The 17,720-nt window shown below is 28.6% G+C and overlaps 1 protein-coding gene across 2 annotated transcripts in view; it reads right to left on the reverse strand.

Annotated features, from left to right (window-relative positions):
• Window positions 1-3,361: 3,361 nt before the first annotated feature.
• The window catches only part of LOC112692696 (KRAB-A domain-containing protein 2-like), a 33,051-nt gene continuing 18,692 nt past the window's right edge, over window positions 3,362-17,720 (reverse strand). The window contains exons 1-2 of one of the 2 annotated variants that reach the window (XM_025567440.1): window positions 3,689-4,357; window positions 3,362-3,622 (exon numbers count right to left, since the gene is read on the reverse strand). In XM_025567440.1, the coding sequence (XP_025423225.1) occupies window positions 3,610-3,622; window positions 3,689-4,110 (435 nt within the window). In that variant the 5' untranslated portion in view covers window positions 4,111-4,357 and the 3' untranslated portion in view covers window positions 3,362-3,609. Of the gene's footprint in view, window positions 3,623-3,688; window positions 4,358-17,720 lie in introns of those variants that run through there. The other variant, XR_003149428.1, reaches the window with a different exon arrangement.

The raw sequence follows: 17,720 nt of genomic DNA on the forward strand, positions 1-17,720 counted from the left end.
TTTTGATTTATATTTTTTTTTATAATATTACAAACCTTATAGTAAATAATCCCTCGTTATAATTTTAAATATCGTTTAGTTAAGTACGTTTAAAGAATGTAAAATGTATGATGTATATATATAATATTGTATAAGCAATATATTTAATAATATAGTTATTTGAATATTGATATATATGATTCTAATATTACTCTATATTATGTATAAATATAACAAATATATAATTAATTGACTATTAATCAGAGTTCAAGTATATAACCCTTTTTATTTTTGTTTTTTTATTATTATTATTCTTATTTTTTTTCTGGATAACAATTCTCTGGATCATTTTCCTTTTAGTCTACGTGTTGTATCTGGTAAATCGACGGAAGAGAGGTTTGAAATTAGAGGATTTGAGTGTTATTGTAATTTTATATGGAACATTTAAATAATTTTGAAACTTGATTATGGATGGTTATTATTTTTAGATCATTATATTGGGCAGTGCTTTCCAAACTTTTTTGACTCACGGCACCCTTTTTCATCTTAGGTTTTTTCAGGGCGCCCTTCCCCAAGTCATAGCGTGATTAATCATAAGAAAAATGTTAGACCAGATAGTATTTCATGAGGGCATGGCGCGCCTCTGTACAGACATCGTGGCGCACCAGGGCGCCGCGGCGCACACTTTGGGAACCACTGATAAAGGGTTTGCTTATTTGCATCGGTGGGACATTGTTTATTGTTCTGAGGGATATTGATTGGAATGATTAAATGATTTTATGTTAGTTTTTGGAGTTTTTGAAAGCTCCATAGAATTGGATTCCGTAAAAGCCATGGGAAAGAGAAACAGTTTGTAAATAAATATTTTTTTTCAAGAGGAGGATTGGTTTTAATGAAGGTCGTAGTCAGTGAAGTCACTGGCTAAGTGGTTTTCCTTTTGATTTGATATGTGATGCCCATGTGAGGCATCTATCTAGATACATTCTAAAATATTTTACTGATTGCTCAGGTGGTATTTCTTTGTTATTGATATAAACTGGATGGCAATCTTGGTAACGTAATGTAAAAGTTATGTGGGACGATTTAATTTATTTGTAGTTGGTTAAGATGATTTTGAAGATGAAGGAATGATGTGTTCGGATTTGGATCAAAGGAAATTATACCAGTATCATCTGCAAAAGTTCCAAGAGTTGTGGCATTATTATGTGGGATATCTGAAGTGTAAATTCTCTACGGAGTTGGCACGAGGATACTTCCTTGGGGTACTCCAACATTAATAGAATGATAATTAGAAAAAGCGTCGTTATATGAGTCTTTAAAAGAACGATTGTTAAGGAAAAATTGAATTATTAAATAATAGAGAGTTGGTAGAAACCTAAGTTTATAAAAAGCCTAGGGTTCCAGCCGTGGTCGAATGTCTGAGTTACGTCTAGAAAAACTCCTGAGCAGTAATGTTTTTTTTTCCATGGATGACACAATAATATTAACAAATTAGTGTAATTGGTGAGTGGTTGAATGTTTATATTTAAAACAAATTTGTGTGTTAGGAATAATTTATGTTGGGAGTGATGTATAGGATGTATAAGGTTTGTTTAGTTTTTGAATTGGGATTATAGTAGTTTTTTTCCAGACTGTGAGGAAGTACGAAAGTCTTAGAAGCATTGTATATTTTAATTAAGAATAATATTGCTTTTTTGGGTAGATTTTTTAAGATACTTTTGATACTTATCGACTAAGGCTACACTACTGTTGAACCATGTGAATTTATAATCGTCGAGTATGTTATTGGAATCGCGTTATATTATTGTTGCGACCCGTTATGTATCAATGTTTTTTTTTTTTATATATATCGTGTATGATGTGTATGTGTTACAGAATTCAAATTCTCATTCTGATTTAATTTGTGTTTTTCGAAATGGTTGGATATGCGACACGAGTCCGCTAACTCGTTAGCCTTGATTTTCAAAGCTACGCCGCGCATCTCGTGGTTGATTCACAGATCTTAACACGACGAGTCAAGGATAGATTTAAGGTATCACGGATAACCTGAGTGACCAATGATGATTGACCCTGGACGCTATGGTATATGAGGGAAAGTGCGACGGAAACCTCAAGACCGGTATCCGCGAAAATATCACTCTGACCACTAGTGGTCAGATTGATACGTTGTAAGTCCCGTAATTTTTGCAGTCAGGAGCGCCAGTTGACGTGTAAACGTCCGGAAAATAATTTTTTTAATTCATCCCGTTCACGATGTATTTTTGATAAAATATTTGAACATTTAATAAAAAATATCTATAAAATGTGTTGTATTTTTTTATGCGTTGTACTTTCCGTTCATACTAACTGCTATATTTAGCAAATTACCCCATGGTTATGGGAACTCTACATTTATCGAGTTATTGTTTTATATTTTTTTTGCTGACTGAGTGCGTGCTTTTTTTTCAATACCCATCAATACCGTTTTTGAAAGCCGAAGGCTTCAAGAAATATCAAAAATAAATTTAAAAAGCCTTTTAACACATCAAAAAAATTAATGTTAAGTTTTTATTTATTTTTTCCAACAAAATTTAAACACCATATCTAGTTATAAATATTTATACAAAATAGTAATAAAAAAAAAAACAAACAGCAATTATTTGAACCTTTTTATTATTATTTCGTTTTTTATTTAAAATTTGAATGTAACAATAATTATTGTTACACTTCAAAAATAAATTTAAACGAAGATAAATTTACCAAACATTGGTCGAAATATTGTTTAAAACGGGTGGGTGTTTATTTACATTTCTTCAGTTTGTTTACTAAAGTTGTTTGAAGTTTCTTGAAAACTATGGGAAAACTCGAAAAATGGCCGCACTTTTCTAAAGTACGATTTGTGTTTAATTTACAGTCTATAAAAGTGCTGCGCATAAAGCTTTTTTATTGCTTTAAAAAATATTAACAAAAAATAAAATACATCATTGCAAAATCTATAATTTTTTCGCTCAATTTTTAGAAGAATAGATTTTTTAAATATTATAGGATAAAATTGGTTATTAATTTTTATTTGTAATAATTGCAATAAATATAATTTAAACTTAATTTAAAATTTTTAATTTTATTTAAATAACCTCAAAACTCATCTTATATTATATATGTGACGGTCAAAGTGTATAATCGGGCGTTGTAGTACAATGCCCAGCAATATATACAATGCCCAATTTCAATGGACAATGTGGACAATTATACACTTTGCCTGGGTATTGTATAGAATAACCAGAGCACAGTGGGCAATCACAATTAATTAATTAAAAATGTATAAAACAATTTTTGTTATCTTAATACTTTATTTTATGAGTATATTAACAAATTTTTTTATTTATTTTTACAACTTAAGCTATCATGGCATTTAGAAGTAGTTTACCTGCAGCCCTACACTTACATTTATTTGTCTTGCATTGCTGTTTATAGTTACACCGGTCATATCCTTGACCGCCAATATTTGAAAATTTTCTAGCTGTTTCTCTTAGTGATATCGGAGATGTTACTGGTACTGCTACAATCTGGACAAACGACTCTTTGCATATTTCAAATTGGTTTCTAGCATAAAGTTGTTGAAGTTTACCTTCAGTGGTACCAATTTCATAACTATTGTTTTTTACTGAAAAAATCAGGTTTTAGTTATAACATAATAAAAAAATAAAAATCATAATTAAAACTATCAGACATAATGACTCCTAAAATGGATCGCAGATCATTCCGTGCTTTATCAACATCAGGTATTCTAATTTTAACACTTTCGCCAATTTTGCCTTCACGAAGTCGATGTTCGGAGTTAGTCTTCACTTTTGAAGCTTGAACTTTTAAATTATGGAACGATTCTCTTCTTTTTTCAATTATAGTTTCCTGTCTTGATTGTATAATATCAGCTTGTTCTTCGTTAACATCAATATTTTCTTCAGAAGATGTATCAACAGATTTTTCAGTATTAATAGAGTTCAATGCGGTTTCTAAATCTTCATCAGTCTTCAGCTTATGTATAATACTTTTTGGTAGAGAAGTAGATTTCAAGCCTATTTTTGCCCGGATACCAAACATAGCCTCATAAGGAGAACACTTAATTTCGTAGTGTAAACTTCTGTTTTTCATAAATTGAATGAATTTAAGTCCCTAGCTCAATTTATTAGTTTTATTATCTGTTAACCAGGTGGCAAGCATATTTTCTACGTTCTGGTTAGCCCTTTCAACAGAGCCCTGACTTTTTGAATGCCGTGGCTTGCCATGTACGATTTTCAGTTCTTCCCACATACTGCATAACTCTTCAATAACCTTGTTAACAAATTCTCTACCGTTATCACTCTGTAAGATGCACGGAGCTCCAAATGTAGTAAAAATATGAAGTAATATATAGGCAACTTCTTCTGCGCATTTGTGTGTTAATGGATTAAGTAAAACATACTTCGTTAGGTGATCTTGATAAACTAAAATAAATCGATAATTTCCATCAGGTTGAGCTTGCATGTCAATCAAATCTACTTGACAACGAGAATTCATTTCTGAAGAAATTATTGGTTTAATAACTAGCCCTTTTTTCACAGTTTTACCTTTTCTTTGACATGGTTCACATAAATTTAAATATATCATTAAACATTCCCAAGTAATGTTTTTATATTTTGCGTTCAGTTCATGTTCCATTCGGTTTCTACCTCCATGTCCAGTTTACAATTGCACGTCATGAATTATTTTAAACAACTCTTGATCATAAACATAATATTTGATAGTATTTGGATCAGTTACCGGTACAATTAATTTTTCAATATTACTTACATTCATTATATTTTAGCGCTTTAATAATTTATAATCATTTGGTTTCAATTTTGCTCCATTTTTTAACTGTTTGACTTCTTCTAATTCTTCGCTGTATTTCACTTCGCTTAAAAATACATTATTCGAATTTTTTGTACTCAAAAGAACATTAAAATTTTCATAAAATTTTAAATCAGTCATTTTAAATATTAAAAAAAATAAATAAAAGTATCAAGAAAATTCAAAATAATATGTGAAAAAAATACAGCCTATCCGTACAATGGTGTAATTTCAACTGATCTGAAATTTTATATTATATCTCCGGTCTTTAATGTTGTCGGCAAACCCTCTGATAAAATTATCATGGGGTAATAAGCTATTAATGATTATCCATCCTTATTATACTCGTATTATTACAGATATCTAAACCATATAGGTATAGTATCGGCTGTTACAATACGTACAGTTATACCTAAAGTTAGATAACATCGTGGAGAAAATGTAATCGATAATCGTTATCGACGTTATCGTTGTAACGTTAAAGAAAAATTATACTTTATACATTCAGACGCGGAATCGCAGTAAACTTACATTGCCCACAAACAATTAAGCACTGTACACAATGCCCGGCTATTGTATTACAATGACCAAGCAATGTGCCCAAATTAAAAGCAGATTCAGTTTTGCCCAAATATGACGAGCATTGTGCACAATGCCCGAATTATACACTTCAACCGTAACATATATACTTATATTATACATCATCTTCCATGTACCCTTCTTTAACCAATAATAATATTAAAATGAAAAAATACAAAAAATTGAAAAAATTTAGCAAACAATTTGTTTTGTTCGAAACATTGTTGTACTTAATTTAGTCAATTTTTGAGATAGAAAAACATTTTAATTATCAAAGTCGCTGGAAAAAAAAATAATTGTATCAAAATATGGTGTTGAAAATAGGTGTTCCCATTTAAAAAAAAGTAGCACAATAAAAGAATTAAAAATATCAAAATTATTACAAAATGTGTATTTTAGTATTCCCTAGATCCTCGAATGTTCCCCTTCCAAGGTCACCATACCTAATTTGTATTCATAATTTATGTATGACTACGGAGAAATACGATAATAGTCAAAAAAGAAAAATATCTGATAGTTATATCATCTTATTTTAAAAAGTAAATTTTATAAAAACAAATTACTACAATATATTTTTTGAATTATTTCCTACTTTATCTCTTAGTTTTTTGAGTTTAGAAACTTTAAAACTGCAGTATTCAACAATTTAAGAATATTGATTATTATCGTTTTTCCCCGTAAGCTTTCATACATTTTAATATATATGAAACATAAGATATTTACGCGATAAAAAAAAACCTATAAAGCACTTAATTTTAATCATAATAATCACATTCACTTTATTAATTTATTATTATTATTAATATATCTAAAACGTATATTTATTACTAATATTATTACTATGATAACCACATTCAACGTATTGACTATATTATTATGGTATCATACGGCTAGAACAATAGAATGATTTTTAATGTTTGATTATTAAAAAAATAAAAGATGATATAAATATTATTTTCACAAACAAAAGCAAAAACTATATGACTTATAACATTTATACCTATTATTTCTTGCGAGTTCAATTTTTGAACAAAATATATTTTTTATAGTACTATTATTTCTGTCATTAAAATATTTATGTTTTCAGTATTAGTTCACATATTCTATATTGCTATTAGTATCTATACTGTCGATCGCTAATTCAACCATATTTCAATTTATACATGCCTTATAGCTAATATTTATTTTGCTGTTAAATAGTATTATGCATAATTATATTTCATGTTAACTAACATTGATTTCTAAATGTTCGTCATTTAATCAGGTTTATTAAATTTCGGAATTATAATAATTTTACAAAAGTGGAATTCGTTTGGATAACGATCGGAAGATAAACAAAACAGTTTAAACGTCAATTCATCCGAAACTGCAACCCAATTAACTAGGTAGCTGTTTACGCTGTTTCGACTAAATGTTCTTGTAAATAAGGCTAAATTTGTATAATTAAATTTATATACATACCGCACATCGACTAATTGTGCTTTAGTAATCCAAAAACAGCATGTGCACAAAATGAAAAATATCGTACATCAAATATATCAATCAATTTTCCGATATTACTGTCAATTGTTCTTTTCACTATACATCTATTAAAAAACAACTTTTGCCGTAAAAAACGATAAACAAATATAATATAATACACAGGTATTGATAATGGTACGGTAGACGTATATTATGTACGTGTATTTGGTAAGTTTATGAACTATTAATAAAATATATTTTAATATTCTTATTACTTTGCATAAAATTATGTATAATAAAAGAAAAGTTTTTAATCAAAAAAAATCATGGGTGCCAAATTTAAAATGTTTATACTTCTAAGTTTTTATGAATATTAAAATGCATAAGTAGTGTCTATAATATTTTAAAATAAAATGTTTTAATTTTATTTAAACTAATAGATTATGAGATAAAATCTGCATGTATACTTTGTATTAAATTAAGAATGCCTACAAAAATTTTACATGTTTATTTTTGAATAATTTTTCGAGTTATTCAGTGATTCTATACAATATCTCATAAAAATAATAAATGTTTTCTATATACTATTTTTTGAATTTCTTTCAAATTTACAAAATATACAATCAAAAGAACAATAAAGACAAACACTTAGACATATTTCTTACAGTTATTTAGTTATTTAATTGAACACCATTTAAATCTTGTTAATAGTTTGATAAAATAATTATTTTAGAATAATTAAAAAACTTTCAGTATTTGTTGGAGACATTTTTGCTAGACGTACAAACAATTCGACGTACAATATGAAGAAAATATGATGCTAGTTGCTATACATAAAACTAACGCAAACATTAGGACGAAAGAAATAAACCGAATAGCCATAAAGTAATACTCGGACTTTCGGAACGTAAAGAGAGTTTTTTCGTCAACGTCATTGGGAACGATCACACTCCGAACAATATTCGTCGCCGCACTAAAACCAAGTAGAGCTCAGGTGGAATACCATTATCATTATTCTATAAACAACAGACTCAATATCCAGGTCGAACTTTGCGTGGTGAGCATGCCTAATTATTTGGAACTAAGTGACGATAATAATATTGTGTTATTGATTTCTTAGACAAACCATATAGATATATAATTTCAGTAAAAATATTTTTCTTGAAATGCCCCGAGCTTATCTTTATTAAAGCATCCACAAGTTTTACACCCTCCTTCTCCTCATACTGCAATATTATTCGATAAAATCAATGCGCCGAAATTCGCGTGGTGAGAGCAGCTCGTTTATTGCATTTATGAATATATTATAATATTAGAGAGCGCGCGTATTCTTAATAATGAGGTAAACAATAAGGGCATAAACATTGACCGAGACATGCGCTTTGGTCCGCGTCGAAACCACTGTAAACTAACCGGGGGTGTACGAGGATATCGAAATTCGGACGCCTACCCCCATCCACCTAACGAGCACCCCTTCAAATCATGTCTATATATTTGTGTAACCGCAAGGTGTGTTTTTATGTGTGTGTGTGTGTGTGTGTGTGTGTGTGTGTGTGTATATATTTCACGAAACGGTTTGTACTGCATTCGTATTTACATATCTATGCGGTGCGCGCCCGACGTGAAATTTAATTAATTAAACCGCCTGCAGTTTATAATATGATATATATGTTCAGATTGCTTAATCAATGCGCGCGCCAAATATGGCGGCCAGAGAGCGGGACATCGGGGCATGCATACTGCGCATATTCGTCAACACGATTGTAATGTTACATTTGATATACGTGTAATATTATTGTACATATAACACGTATATATATAGGCACTGCGAGAAGGATGATATGGGATACACTTGCACCCCCTGGCTTTTCAAAAAAAAAAAAATAAATAAATAAATAAAGAAAAAAATTTCAAAATGTAGGAAAAAGGCCACTATTATCATTATTGGATTTTCTATTAGCCCATAATACTTTGCAATCATTGAAAAAAACTAAAATAACTTTAAACTGTCATACAATTTGAAAAAATATTCCCACGTATTTAACTTAAACAATTGTAGCATTATTTAAAAATCCACGTGAAATTATGCATGATGCACTCTTCAAAATTCCTGGCGACGCTTTTGTATATAATATATACATATATACATATTTTCACTATTTTGATATAAATACATATTTTTAAATATTTTACATTTTCATACTTCTACAGTTTTTATTTGTATTAAAATTATTATATTGAAATTAAATTTAAGAAGTTATTTCAAATCTTGATTCAGATACTGTAATAGTTATTATACAAGCTTCTGGTAGGCAGAGCCGGCTTAAGGTATAGGCGAACTAGGCACCTGCCTAGAGTGGCACTTTAGTTGGGACGGCATTTTCAAAATTGACTCGTACATTTTTTTTTTAGTTCTATCGGTGTTATATAAGAAAAATATTTAAATAAATTCATTTGTGAAAACCACTTAACTATAAATACAACAATATTGGCTAAAGTTATTATATTACTTCATATTATGGCCTACGCTGAGGGTTTTCAATTATTCCAAAAATATAAATAACCACAGAATCACTTTCGTGATTTCCGATAGCCGCGATAGTGATGGGTTTTGAGTAATAATTATAAAAATCATTTTTAAATCTTTCTACGTATAATTTTATACATAAAATAAAAACTTATATTTTTTTTTATGTAGATATGTCACATAAAAAATAGGGGGAGGGGTTAAGTTAAAATAAGCGCTTATTTTTTTTTTTTTTTTGAGGCGGTAAAATTTGATTTTGCCTAGTGTTCTGTTTTTACTTGGGCCGGCCCTGCTGGTAGGTATTATGCAAAATAATTAACTCAAAAATCATTTTGCATTTATTTCCATGCATTTTTGTTTCTTGGTTAAAGTAATAACATAATTACAAACATTAAATCTAACAATAACTGAAAGTCTTGCGATAAAGGAAAATGTAGAAATAAAATTAAATTAATTAGTAGGAGAATCCGGAGTTATAATAAAAAATAAATTAAACTACGTACTCGGTAATAATGTTGGTTTACAAAAAATTAAAACTATTAGAGATATATATCTTAAGAATATTCTTATGAATAAAAATGACAATACGTCAAATGATATTGAAGTAACACCATCTGACATATGTAATATGAAATATTTCCCATTATTTTCGGTCGATGTTGAATGCATCTTCAGCCTCTCTAAGTCGATTTTGATACCTAACCACCGTACATCCAATTTGAAAATTTCCAAGTGTACGTTGTAACCAATTGTTTCGAATAAAATAACAATAAAGATGATTAGATGAATAATTATTAATTAGTAATTAAAAATTAATATAAAATACCAATTTTTTTTGTAAAATATTTCACGTTTTTAAATATATATTTTGGCAAAAATAAGAACATAAATATTTACATATTTTGATTCGTTTATTAAATAAAAATCCGTGCCCTAGTTGTCATATTACTTTAAAGCACCCGCCCGGTTGATGCCGATTTTTACTGTACAAAATGGCACCACCACCACTACCACCATCATCACCATCGTGTATCACCTCCGGGTACTAACCCCATCACCTCAAATATCGCATTAACGTTTACACTCGTCACCGTACGGTCAGAGGACTGAAGCGCTCTCTTCCACGTGTGCGCGCCGTACGCCACTCGGTTTTAATTATACACCGCTTCAGGATGTACAAGACGTTGCCCGTCCTTCACCCCGCACACTTTTCCACCCGACTACCACCCTTCCCCATCATCCTCCTCACCGGATCACCGTCTTTATCGAGTCACGTCTCTGCGCGCATGTATTATGTATTATATATAAATCCGCGTTAATTTTAATTAAACAGAGCGCGCGGGCCGGCAATTAACTAATGAATTACACGGTACATCCGGCGATGGTGTGCGTAGTATACATGTATTACATAGGCGCGAGTGCGTATATATAAAACGCCCAAGACTCTATCGCGTATAATAAACACGGTGCTTTTACAGCTCGTTCGGCGCCCCGGCCAGACCGGCTACCCCTTCCGGAACTTCAACCCTCCCTACACTTACCCGCTCCTGATTCACTCAAATCCACCATCCCTGTCCTCGTCCCCGTCACCGCCAGTGACGTGGCGCGTGCTCTCCCGGAACGATGTATACTCGTCCCCGGAGACTGTGTCGTCATTAAATCCGTTTAAAAACAATATCACTTATACTGCAATATACGTGCCATATACCATGTGTATGTATAAGCACGTTATTTGTTTTACTTATTTTTAATCGTTTTGTATAGAAAATATGGTCAATGGAGATGTTCTCGATTTCATACATTAACCCAATCTGACCAACCGACGTAGGCAAAACAACAGCTACCTAAAAATAGTTACTTATTATTAGTATTAGTGGCCTATGTCACGATTAACCACGGTAAACACAATGCCGTGTACCAGTTTATAAATGTCCGTTTATGTACATATAAATGTATTTATTTGCTTATGAAGCTAAAAAGCTGATCCATCGGCAAAAAAGTATTCAATTTGCTAGGAATAATTTAATATAGCATTTTTTATTACGAAGTTTACTATGGATTACCTTTCACTCAACAATTGAACTTTGTTTTAAAATCTGATTTATTATTTGTAATGCTTATAAACTCATAAATATATTTATAAATATATTTATATTGTATAATAATTATACAATGTGCACTGAAAAATTATTAATTTTAATTAATTAATTATTATTAAATTAGTCGAAGCGAAACAAGAAATATTTTTGTTAGATTTTCACTATGGTGAGAAACAAAGCTCGAATTGGGAAAAATGTAGTAGAAGAGCTCAGTCCAACAATTTAAAAATTGCGTTCCACATGCGCAATTATTTAATAAAGATCAGTGGGATGTCAACAAAGTATTGTTCATATGCACCGTAATATTGCGATTTTATAGCATTTGCATATTATTGTAAACTTTATTATTATTGGCTGTACAAAAATCAGTGTTCAGAACGATTACTTAAAAATTTAACTCGTTTACGTCCAGTGAGTAAAAAAGTAACTCGTTTACGTTCATTTTTATTTTTTTTTAAATGAACATGTTCACGTTCAAGTTCTATGAAAATATGAACGCGTTCATTCAGCCGTTCATTTAAATTTTATTTTTATATTTATGAATCACTAACCAGCATTTTGTAAAAATGGAATCTTTACAAAATGTCTTCTTCTTCTTCTTCTTCTCCTTCGCATTTCTACCAAATTTTTTGGGTCGGCCACCCTTGTTCTAAACCTTTACTTGTCTCGATTTTCTACATCCCCTACGCACACACCAACAGTTCTCAATCGTATCCAACCATTTCTTTTTTGGTCATCCTCTTTTTCTTTCAACGTTCATTTTTATAACCACTCATACTGCTTTTGTTTTTGGTATTTATAAAATATATTAGATATATTTTACTTTATGTTTATAACCTATCAGTGGTGTATTCGAGGGTATACGGGGGTATACGGCGTATATTTAATACGCTATTTTTATCCATGGCGTATAGCTTATGAGAAATTGATGATACTCGGGTATACTGCCGTATTTAGTAATTTTGTAATTTGACAAATATAAATAATATAACTTGTGGTTATTTTTATGACATGAGTCGGTATCGGATATATTATTATAATTATTATTTATTTATTTATTAATTTTTTACTGAAAAATTCATATTTGTTATCATTTAACAAGTTTTTGTTATCAAACAGTCATAATTAAGGATGTGTAGTTCATGAGTGAGTTTTTTTTTTTTGGTTTCTACCATTTGATAGTTAGTACACGAAATAAGGCGTATACTCATGATTTATTTTAATAACACATCACTGCCTATAATTAAACATATTATAAACAATTTTACTATTTACATACAAATATTTTCAATGGTAAATACATTTGATTGCACACGTCCCAAAATCGTTCAAATTCTTTATATATATATATATACATTTTATTAATATTCACGTTCTATTTTGGAAAAAGAGAGCGACGTTCACGTGTCGTTCACAAAATATTAACATAAACTCGTGAACGTGTGTTTACGAATAAAATTCTTTCCAAACATTGCAAAAATTTAGTATCTATGGAAGAATAAAAATATATTCTTAATGTAAGAAATTCAATATTATATTCTGCTTATTTTCAAATTTTTTTTCGTCTAAGGTTTACTAAGCTTAAATTTAAAAACTTTGTAATTTCATTTAATATTATAAACTTTGTAAATATCATGAATTCAAATATTCAAATTGTTCAATATAATAAATTAAACGTAAATATAGCCACAATATTAAGTTTTATTGTAAAATGTTCAACAAAAATTTTTATTCTATCATCTTAGTTCCAATGGTTAATTTTTTTATCAATTTATTTTACAAAAACCTTAAAATATTTGCATGTCTAATAAGAATTACAATTTATTTTTATTTTTTATCCTACCATTCACTTTTAATTCAGAATATCAAATTTTCAACTTCTCGTAACATAAAAAAATTAACTAATAGTGTAGGCCGCCCATAGAGAAATCCCAATTAATGTCAAAGAAGTTCTTGATATGATGGCTTAAAAATCAAGAAAACTCGATATTATTTTGTAAATTAAATATTTTAATTAACAGTATAAAATTTTTAAATTTTCATATAGTGTATGTAATGCTGTTTTTATATAAAAAAGGTGGATGTGGGGGCTTGACAATTACGGTTCACCTTTTAATACATTTCCATATCCCCCCCTCAATAAAAAATCCTGAGAGTGCCTCTGTATATACCTGATGATGAATTTTTAATTCGATACCGGTCGTACTTTACAAATATAGTAATACTTCTGGCTAAGCTTTTATTTATTTATTATATATTATTAGCTTTTTCGTAAAGAACCTGGGGTACAATGTTCAACTATAGAGTAAATTTTGTTATTCTATGTTAGTGAGTTGATAAATTTAGTATTTACATGAAAAATTGGAAGTAAATATTTTTAAAAGATGGCGAATTTTAAAATAGTATTTTTAAAAAATGTATATAAAAAAATATTTTTATATTTCTGAAATTTTTACTAATATATATTTATAAAATTTAATTAATTTTTAGCTTATAATATAATGTCTTAGATTTTTAGATTTTTAATTTACATTGATATTCCAGGCTAATATTTCTTAGTTATGATTGTAGAAAAAATAAATTTGTTAACGGTGAACATCACCGTTCATATTGAACAACATATATCCATATGGAAATTCGAAAAAATGAACTTTTGGTAAGGTGACATTTTATAATTAAGGCAACATGATTAAATAGTTATTCTCGAACTACTTAATCTAACAATATTTAGATTGAAATAATTAAATACATAATTAGAACTTAGAAGTGCTTATAAATGTAAACATAGTTTATTTCAACAAAAATGAAAATGTAAGAGGTTAATTTTAAATTATGACCTAAAGGTCAAAATCGTTTTATTTTATCTTTATTTATAAATCTGTACGAAAGTGACCATGTTTATTGTATGCCCAGTGGACTGTAAGTGTAATAATTCGATTACATTGGTGATTTATTATTGCAATCCCTTTTCTAAAAGAGTCGGGGTTGCGGTTAATCTGCTACAAAACTCTACTATATATCTATCTAATCCAGCAGACTCCCTAATTAGATTCAAAATTTCACCCTTACGATAATTATTTACAACGGAAAAGAACTACGTATATGGATGGTCTGATTTAGTTAACATAATTATAATAAATAGAAGAAATTTAGTTTAATTAACTAGATATATGTATTATCAAAGGCGCTGAAATCTATACCCAGGTAGCCTTTTAGCGTTACATCATTATTCTAATATCATAAGACTAGATGTAAATGACTTGAAAATAATTCTGATTTAAGGTTAAAATTAAGTATGAGGCTGATGATGTCAAAAATTATAAACAAAACTTTGTCCTTCCTTAGATATTAGGTTTGGGCACCACTGTGTATTATACATAAATGTATACGAATAAATAACTGAAATAACTGATATGTATTAAGATATTCATATAGATCTTTGTTCAAAATTGTTGGCGACGATTTTTCCTATTTATTAACACTATATTAAATATAGTGTATACATTTTATACGACATTTATAACAAATTTTGACATTTAAAATCAGCAACATCCAATATAAATATTGGTAACGACAAATTTCATTAAAATATAAGTGACTTGAATCATAAAATTAAATATTTTAACTCTATAGAAATAAAAATAAAGCACGAATTTTAACAACTATTAGGTATACAGTATGTTCACAATAAAAAGTACCAAAAATAATAGGTATCACAATTTCAGACAAATTTCAAATTATTGAACCCAACGGAACACTCAAGCGCAAAAAACTTACTTTTTAGATTCTGAACGGAGTGATGGAATCTATTCGATTTACAATTACATCACATTTTAATGGCAGTAAAAATGCTTCGATTTTCTTAAACTGCAACTTTTCTGAAAGGAAAGTGAATGTAGATGGTACTTTGGCAAGTCAAAAATCAAAATTTTTCAATACTTTTTAAAAACATCGAAAAAAACCATAAAAAATTATGAAAAAACGGGAATTTTCACGCAAAACCACGTTTTGGCAAACTACATGTTTTTAAAATGCTCTAATTTACAAACGAAAAACCCCATACACTTGAAATTTTCACTAAATATTTAAAATAGCGTTTTCTATACATAACAACGTTTTTAAAGTATTTTGAAATTTTTTTGACTTATTTATAGACAATTTAAATTTTCGATATTTCTAAGTTTTTTCTTTTAAATATCTATAAAAAAAATTTGGCTGTCCAAAAACGCTTGAAAATTTAATACAAGGTTTATTATAAATTATACTTATCGAAACTAAAAAAAATTGGAAAGCGTTCCACACAAATTTTTTTTATAAGCCCATAAAGTCCAAATTTGTATGAAATAAGTCAAAATAGCGATTATTTGCATGTTATTTTGTAGTTAAAAATTCATAACATTTTTTCTATTTATACTTAAGGTGTAAAATTTTAACACAAGGTTATCCATAAGCTATTCTTTCAATAACTTTAAAAAAGATTTTACCGGACTTAAAAGAAAAATTTTTATGACCGTTTGAAATTTAAATTTTTACGAAATTGCATAAAATAATGATTTATCCTCGAACAATTTTAAATATTTGTTATTATTCAAAAAGTGAAAGTCATAGAAACTCAAAACTTTTACTAGTTATCAAGTTTGGCATTTTCTTTAAGCATATTTTTTTCAAAATATTATACGGATTTTTAGGCAACTTATAGGCATTTGAAATATTCGATTTTTCCTAATAAAATAATAAGAGTTGTTTTGACAAATTTTTTGTTGATTAAATATAGTTATATAGGATATTTATACAGAAATTATATCCAAGTAGAACATTTTTGAAAGACTGCTTTCTATATATATAAGATTATTATAATATAATAATATATATATAATAATATTTTTTCTATATATCTAACAAATCATCTCCGTTCAGAATCGTTATTCGTATACAATTATACTTATCATTGCATTCAAATTTAATAAATCTATTGTAATGACCTATCCTATAAACGAGGTTCACTCCACCCCCTACTGTACAATATAGAAAGGCCCATCCAGTTCTTTCTTTTAAATGGAAACAACATTTTTTTCAACATATTCAGGTAGAATATTTTTTTTAAACAATTTTCGTATAAAAAGTTTTTTCTAATTATAAAATTGGCAAAACTGTAGTATTTTGAAGTTTTATATTTACGAAAGATCTGGTTTTGAAGAAATTTGAATTATGTTCAATAGTTGATAATTTATATAATATAGATAAATAAAACATAAATAAAAAGACTGGAGATATTTGTGGACGAATGAGCTTAAATTTATAAATAATCGTATAGTAAATAAACAAAACCATAGATTTTGGGATTATGCAAATTTACACTGTTCTCGAAAAACTAACTTTCAGGCAATCTGGAGTATGGTGAGGATCTTTAATTTTATGACGGAACACTTTCACTTTAAAGACATAAATCAATTACTGTTACTACTAGAAAATGTTATATTAGCCACACGGTAAAATATATATTTACAACAAGGTGGAATCACCATACTACACCATAATTTTTCGACAACATTTAAATGACATTTTTCCTAACAGATGGATTGATTATCCATGGAGTAATTCTGTGGCCTCTACGATCAGCAAATTTGATTATTTTTGATAGGGAAATTTGAAAACTATTGTGTATGTGAGCTCATCTATTAATGTCCAAAATGTAAAGAACAAAATACGACTGACATGTAACAATTTGAGAGGAGACCAAATAAACGCTGCCTTATAAAAATAATTTGAAAATAATTTTCCAAAACAATTAAAACAAATAAAACAATTATTGTTTAACGTTTGCAATCATTTTTGGAAAACCGAAGCGAAAATTTCGAACAATGATAAAACTTTAATAGTAAATTAATTAATTTAATTTTGAAATTCGTAGTATAATCTAAACCAGATTATTAGTAAATATTAAATATTAAATGACTACAATTTTGTCAATTTTTTAATTAAAAATGAACTTTTTATTAGAAAATTGTTTCTAAAAATATTCTACCCGAATATGTAAGAAGAAATAGTGTAGTCGTTAAAAATTAAGTTGTATTACGTTTGCGCATATCATCAGGGTCAAAAATTTGAACTTTGTCTGAAATTGTATATTTTGGTATTTACCCTCATTTCATGAAAACCCAACTGAAATACGATAACGATTACGAAATACGATCGTATATTGTGGTACTTCTTAGTGTGAACACGCT

This window comes from Sipha flava, unplaced genomic scaffold, assembly GCF_003268045.1.
Source record: "Sipha flava isolate LNK unplaced genomic scaffold, YSA_version1 76_pilon_pilon, whole genome shotgun sequence".
Classification (NCBI taxonomy): domain Eukaryota; kingdom Metazoa; phylum Arthropoda; class Insecta; order Hemiptera; family Aphididae; genus Sipha; species Sipha flava.